This window comes from Palaemon carinicauda, chromosome 7 (assembly GCF_036898095.1).
Source record: "Palaemon carinicauda isolate YSFRI2023 chromosome 7, ASM3689809v2, whole genome shotgun sequence".
Taxonomy (NCBI): Eukaryota; Metazoa; Arthropoda; class Malacostraca; order Decapoda; family Palaemonidae; genus Palaemon; species Palaemon carinicauda.
In genome coordinates, this window is record NC_090731.1 from 160,086,203 (window position 1) to 160,093,752 (window position 7,550).

A 7,550-nucleotide genomic window follows, 5' to 3' on the forward strand; every position below is an offset into this window, starting at 1 on the left:
AAGTATATTGATAATGTGTGTATGCAGTATGTTTAAAATATCCATGTATTAAGTTTACGTCTATTTCTTATGTTTAAGTCTAATTCTTTTACATAATACAACAGCCGAAAACACAGTAGTTGTGACTCAATTTATTCATGATGGCAAATCCAATAAATGATGTTCTTCTCAGTGAAGTTATTCATGTGAATAATATGAAATAATTCCTTGAGAGTAAGTGATATCTTTTCATACGGGAATTTGGATACCACTTGGAAATATAGGTAGAATATATTAATATTCAGGAAAGAGGAAAAAAATATAGTTAAATCCATGTGCAATATAGATTGTTGAAGGCCATACTAAAGAGTAGTTTGTAAATGAAGGTTATAATTGGCCATAGTTCAAGGACAATTTGATTAGAATTTGCGAGTCATTGGGTCAAAAGTCAAGGCCAAGGTTACAATAAGGCTAAACACGTCTTTTTGCCATGGCGTGGCCAATTTGTATGTGATATGCATGAAACTATTGCCAAAATGTGCATAGTTCACTTGCCTGTCTGCGGATATACATGATATAGGCGAAGGTATGCGCTCTACTGAGTGCCCGTTCTAGTTCTTAAGATATTTTATATTGTTCTTCATTACTTTTTATAGCATATATAGTTTATTTCTCTCATTTCCTTTCCTCTTTGGGCTATATTCCCTGTTGGAGTCCTCGGGCTTATAGCATCCTCCTTTTCCGACTAGGGTTGTAGCTTAGCAAATAATAATGATAATAATAATAATCTCTTGAAATATATTAAGCAAATACCTCTTAGTTCAACGAATAGAAGGAAGCCTTGAAAATATCGTTAGGAAGGGATATGGGTATTAGCAACAAAACAAAAGAAAATACATAGGAAAACTGAGAAAACGTATTTTTTTTACTATTAAGTACATTGCAGCCATAAAACAAAAAACATTGTTTTAAGAAAACGAGAAAAAACTAATTTCCACCATAAGATACATAGTTCTTCTGGCGCTCTGTCATTAGCAAGTAAAGTTTTTTATAGTTTTTTTTCATAAAAGACCCCGTAAGCGTGGATATTAGCAATAAAACTAAAACCATTGTTATAAGAAAATGCAAAAATCCAAGTTTTCACCATGAAATACATTGTTTTTCTGGAGGTCTACCATTAGAAAATAAAAGTTTTTTATAGTTTTCTTTTTTGTCTTATAAAAGACCCTGTAAGCATGGATATTAGCAAAACGAAAACCATTGTTATAAGAAAACGAAAATACTAATATGTTCACCATAAAATACATTGTTCTTCTGGAGCTCTGCCGTTAGCAAATGAAGATTTTTCCTGTATTTTCTTTATAAGAATGGATATTGGCAATAAAATGAAAAAAAAAAAAAAAAAAAAAAAACGAAATCCATTGTTTTAAGAAAACAAAAAACTAATATTTGACCATAAAATACGTTGGTCTTCTGGAACTCTACCATTAGCAAAGTTTTTTATAGCTTTCTTTTATCTTGTTTATAAAATACCCCCGTATCGTTTGCTCCAGTAATAACAACGACAATTGAACCTATTAAGGCTTCCCTCATTAACCTAGAACACCAGCGAATAAATGAAACAAGTGACGAGTTGATAGCGCAGGCAATTTGCCCTTTTCCTTGAAAACCACAGAAATCAAAGAAGTCATTATTCCGCGTGGCTAGTCGCTGGGAATACTAATCATCAGTCGTTTTTTTTTTTTTTTGTTCTTTTTAATATCAATTGAAATATATGAGTATTTATTTCCACGGTAAAGAATTTGTCTATTATTATTATTGTTATTGTTATTATTATTATTATTATTATTATTATTATTATTATTAATGATGATACTAATATTTATTATTATTATTATTAATGATGATACTATTATTATTATTATTAATATTATTGTTATTATTATTATTATTATTATTATTATTATTATTATTATTAATGATGATAATACTATTATTATTATTATTATTATTATTAATGATGATACTAATATTATTATTATTATTATTATTATTATTATTATTATTAATGATGATACTAATATTATTTATTATGTTTATTATTATTATTATTATTATTATTATTAATGATGATAATACTAATATTATTATTATCATTATTATTATTGTTAATGATAATACTATTATTATTATTATTATTATTATTATTATTATTATTATTATTAGATAAGCTACAACCATAGCCGGAAAAGGAGGTTGCTATAAGCCCAAGGGCTCCAACAGGGAAAAAATAGCCGAGTGAGGAAAGGAAATAAGCACTTAAACTATGAATAGTAATAAACAATTGAAATAACACATTTAAGAACTGTAACATTATTAAAACAGATTTTTCTTATGTAAACTATGAAAAGACGTGTCAGCCTGTTCAACATAAATACATTTTCTGCAAATTTGAACTTTGATAATAGCAAATCATAAAGCGTGTTTTTACTGATATTTTTGTTACGATAAGTGTAGAATATTAAAGTTTTAAAAGATTACAAAATATAAGCCATGCGAACGGTAATTGGTCGTTTCTGTAGATCAATTAAAAAAAAAGAGAAAAACGTTAATAATATTCGTATTATGAAAAAAGAAAAACATTAAGAATATTTGTATTATGAAAAAAGAAAAACATTAAGAATATTCGTATTATCTTTAGCACAAGAATTTAATTTTCTTTTTAAAAATCCAGTCCGAATAAAAGAGGATTTCTGTAATTTTATATTAGTTTTTGTTACTTGTGCAAAACTAAATTGAGTATTCGAATTCTCTTTAAGAGGAGAATTTAATTTTGAAAATCTCAGACCTAATAAAAATACGGTTTATGAAATTTTATAACAGGCTTAGATCAATATTAGTTTTGTCACTTCTGCAAAACATATGTTTCTTTTGTCAGTGATGTTAGAATATGGTGTCATATATAAACACTAATTAAAAAAAAAAAAAAAAAACGTAATTTTAATCGGAAAATCTCCGTATATCAGTAAAATACAGGCGACCGTAATTTTTACCCTTTATTATTTTTTAAGGGTTGGTGACTGTAATATCACTCCTTTCCGTCAAAATATCCGTTTTTAAAACGGTAAATGCCTGGCAACATTTAATCCATATGACTTTTACGGTTTTTTTACGGCAAACGTTTAACGGGGTATGTGCCAGATATAGAAGTGAATGGATCGGAAGATAATGTGAAACATCTTGCACATTGTTTGAATAATGTTTGAACGTTTTTAAAACTGTCAAGTTTTAGTTTAGCGAGATAGTCACTAATACTGAACTAGATGTTAGATTTGCTGAACTAGAGCATTTACCGGTGTCAGGATAGTTCACATAAAATTAGAAAATTTTATGAAGAAATTTTGTTGTCACTTAGAAAACTCTTAAAATTGATAATCTCACGAACGAGAATTATATTATTAGATGAAGCTTCAATGATGTATTACATAGGGGGAAAAAAAACTTACACAGTTAGAGTTAAGGAAAAGAACTGGTTGGTATCAAGTCATAGAAAGTTTTAAAGTAAAATCACTGAGGAGCCTAAAACCCACAATGAAATTGCAATTGTTGATATACCTAGATATTTATTAGAAAAACATTTAACATTTTATTAGATTTAAACTCGATTAATTAGTGTTTTTGTGCAAGGAAGAATTTAGAATTAAGATATGTCATGTACTTAATTAAATATCCTGCTTAGAATCAGATTTTTATACTCCGTTGGAATTGGTTTTTTATTTATTATATTTTTTTTGTTCTTAATGTAGGAAATATCCTTAGACGATTTTTCTTTTTACTAAATTATAGCTTGTAGCGTTAAGGGGAGTCTTAATATTAACACTAAATATGACTTAAGTAGTAGTAAATAGTAGTAGTAGTAGTTTTAAATTTAGTTGGAATAGTAGTAGCGTTATCTAAGTAATATTAGTTAAGAAGAAATAGTAGTAGAAGTAGTAGCGCTTTTTTTAAATGTAGCTGTAATAGTAGTAGCGTTATCTAAGTAATATTAGTTAAGGTAGTAGTACTAGTAGTAATAGTTCTTTTTTTTAAATGTAGTTTTAATAGTAAAAGCGTTATCTAAGTAATATTAGTTAAGGTGGTAGTAGTAGTAGTAGTAGTCCTTTTTGTAAATGTAGTTTTAATAGTAGTAGCGTTATCTAAGTAATATTAGTTAAGGTGTAGTACTAGTAGTAATAGTCCCTTTTTAAATATAGTTTTAATAGTAGTAGCGTTATCTAAGTAATATAAGTTAAGGTAGTAGTACTAGTAGTAATAGTCCTTTTTTAAATATAGTTTTAATAGTAGTAGCGTTATCTAAGTAATATTAGTTAGGTAGTAGTAGTAGTAGTAGTAGTAGTAGTAGTAGTAGTCCTTTTTGTAAATGTAGTTTTAATAGTAGTAGCGTTATGTAAGTAATATTAGTTAAGGAAAAACTGACATCTATTTATGATTTCCCTTTTTTTTTCTCTAGGAAAACGAAGAAACTAAAAGCGAAGTAAAGGTAAATAATAATCAGGTATTTCCAGCCTCACTCGACACTGACAGAAAGAAACAATTTCTGGTCAGATTTTGTTTGTTCTTCTTCCATTTTTATTTTTCCTTTTCTTTCGCTTCTCTAGTTTCCAATTGATTGCAGATTTGAGATAAGATATCGCTGACTATCCTTATCTATTACACACAAAAGTTCCACCAAAGTTCATTTTGTCTTTGAAATAGATTTAGAACTTTTTAGACTTATTTTTTTTTTTTTTTTTTTTTTTGTCTTTTATAATGATCTTTGATATCCATTTTGTACTGTAGCAAAGAGCCAACACATTGTTGTGCAATGTGTAAACACTCTTAAGATGTGTATCAACATAATTATACACATAATGTTTGCAGCTTTACACATTTTCTATTCACCGAAAGTACATAGTGATTTTATTATATCCATCTATTAAAAATCTATATTTTTTCATTTTTTACATGTAAAATAACAAGACGTTTCACTAAAGCATGATATTGACATTTTAATTTCACGAAATCACCTTGAAACAAGGAGGCCAGGTCACTGTAGCATGCAACGTTACAAGAACACTTGAGATTGCATGTTGTTATTTACATTTCCCAAGCGTAGATTAGATACTTAGAATTATGGAATGATATTTAATGAAAAGACGAATCAACAATGCTTCAAATTATGGAGCGAGAGTTTACACGGCCGAATGGTTCATCAAACGCGGTTCGACAGAAGTATTTGAAATGAAGTTCGAACGTGTGAACGTGGTATTCAGTTGTCGAACGGTTCGAAGAAAGTCTGTTCTCGCCTGACTTTTGTGGGCGGGGCTTCATTGTCCACAAACCTTAAGCATTTGTGACTGACTCCACCTCTTCGAGCCGTTCAACAACCGGGTTCGACGAACTGGTTCGACAACCGGGTTCGACGAACGGGTTCGACAACCGGGTTTGACGAACGGGTTTGACAACCGGGTTCGACGAACGTGTTTGACAACCGTGTTCAACGAACCATTCAACCGTGTAAATCCCGCTTAAGATTGATAATAAATAGATAATGTTGCCATTTATTTTTTAGAAGAATTTATAATCTCTTTGGGGAAGGATACGTAGAATTTTTGCATGTGGAATTCGTATAAAGTAGATCATAGAGTAAATTGGCCTTTTTTTCATATTGCATTTACTTCATAGATTTTAGTTTATCCATTTTTTCATATCAATTTTTGTTAGGGTTTCGTATTTTAGAACTAAATTGATAGCTTAGGTATGGGTGCTATTTATCAACGATTTCAAATTAACTTAGGCATTTAATACATTAAAAGATTGTTTGAGGTTTAAATGTTTTACTAATACATTGACGCAAGATCCCATTGAGTTTTTGAATTTTGTTAAAATGATCAACATCATGTCTTCGATTGTTACCTCGAAAAAACAATAAATAATTTTAATATTAAAAAAGAGCGGAAGAGAAGCGAAAGTATTTATTCAGTTACTTCCTACCACAATCTGCGCGTGCGCATCCGCACATAAGTGCGCATCTACACCTAAACTGCGCATCCGCACCTGAAGTGCGCATCTGCACCTAAAGTGTCCACCCGCACCTGAAGTGCGCATCCGCACCTAAAGTGCGCATCCGCACCTGAAGTGCACATCCGCACCTGAAGTGTGCATCCGCACCTAAAGTGCGCATCCGCACCTGAAGTGCGCATCAGCACCTGAAGTGCCCACCCGCACCTAAAGTGCGCATCCGCACCTAAAGTGCGCATCCGCACCTGAAGTGCCCACCCGCACCTAAAGTGCGCATCAGCACCTGAAGTGCCCACCCGCACCTAAAGTGCGCATCCGCTACTAAGTGTGCATGCGCACCTAAGTGCGCATATTCGTTACAAACTACTTGGAAAAAGGTAACACAAGAGGAAAATTGACATTTCATCTGAGACGGCATTGTTAAAACATTCTTCTTCTTCCAGGAGGGCGAAGGACGGTGGTACTACCTGACGCAGAAAGGGTGGTGGAAAATGGAGAGGTCAAAGGCACTACCAAGCCAACGGGGGATTCCGTCCTCTTGGACTGCAGATTCGAATTACCTTGGGGTGGGTATCAGTCTTTTTTATAATTTTCCAAAAAATTTATTTCGTCTCTTAAAATAAAAAATAATTTTTTTTAAAATGTATTTCGTCTCAAAAAAAAAAAAACTTCTTTATATTTTGATGTATATGATTTTTTTGTCTATGGTGATAAAACTTTTTTATTTATATTTTTTAATGTATATTTCGTTTCGAAAAAAAATATGTTCTTCATATTTGATGTATATGATTTTTTCTGTATGGAGATAAAACATTTTTATTTTTTAATATATAGATCGTGTAGACAAAAATTTTCATAAAATGTTTATGATTTTTGTCTATACCGATAATATTTTTTTTATTCTTATATACATTTGTGTAGAAACAAATTTTCTCCATATTTTGACGTGTAATTTTTGCCTATGGAATGAAACATTTTAAAAATTATTTTGATATATTTCCCGTCGACACAAATTTTCTACATATTTTGATGTAGATGATTTTTGTCTATGGAATAAAGCATTTTTGTTCTTTTATAATGTATACTTCGTGTCGACAATTTTTATATAGATTTTGATGTATATGATTTTTGTCTATGGAGATAAAAGCACCAGTAATTTTGAATATAAACAAGGTTTGATTTTTATTTATTTTTTTTTTTTTGGATTCGTGTCCTTTTGGGTTAAATACACCCTTGTTTTTTTTTTAAGTTGAATAATTTTTATTCTTGATAAATATTTTGATGAACAGGATTAAATGTAAGTTTAATTAATGACTGTATTATGAAACAATAATGATTCGACTGATTTATAATTTACATCTATTACTTATTTATGGTTTAATGATCTCTAATTATTATACATATACACAGTCGGAAACACTGAAATAGTTTTAAACATTAAAATAGTTGTAACTCCCATGCCTTGAATAGTTCGATATTCTTGGAATAGTCAGGAATCCATAATTTATGGG

General features: G+C 30.0%; 1 protein-coding gene across 1 annotated transcript in view; it reads left to right on the plus strand.

Annotated features, from left to right (window-relative positions):
- LOC137644624 (serine-rich adhesin for platelets-like) overlaps positions 1 to 7,550 on the plus strand; it is a 739,321-nt gene that overhangs the window by 621,663 nt on the left and 110,108 nt on the right. The window contains exon 6 of the mRNA XM_068377577.1: positions 6,483 to 6,605. Coding sequence (XP_068233678.1) covers positions 6,483 to 6,605 — 123 coding nt within the window. The remainder of the gene's footprint in view (positions 1 to 6,482; positions 6,606 to 7,550) is intronic.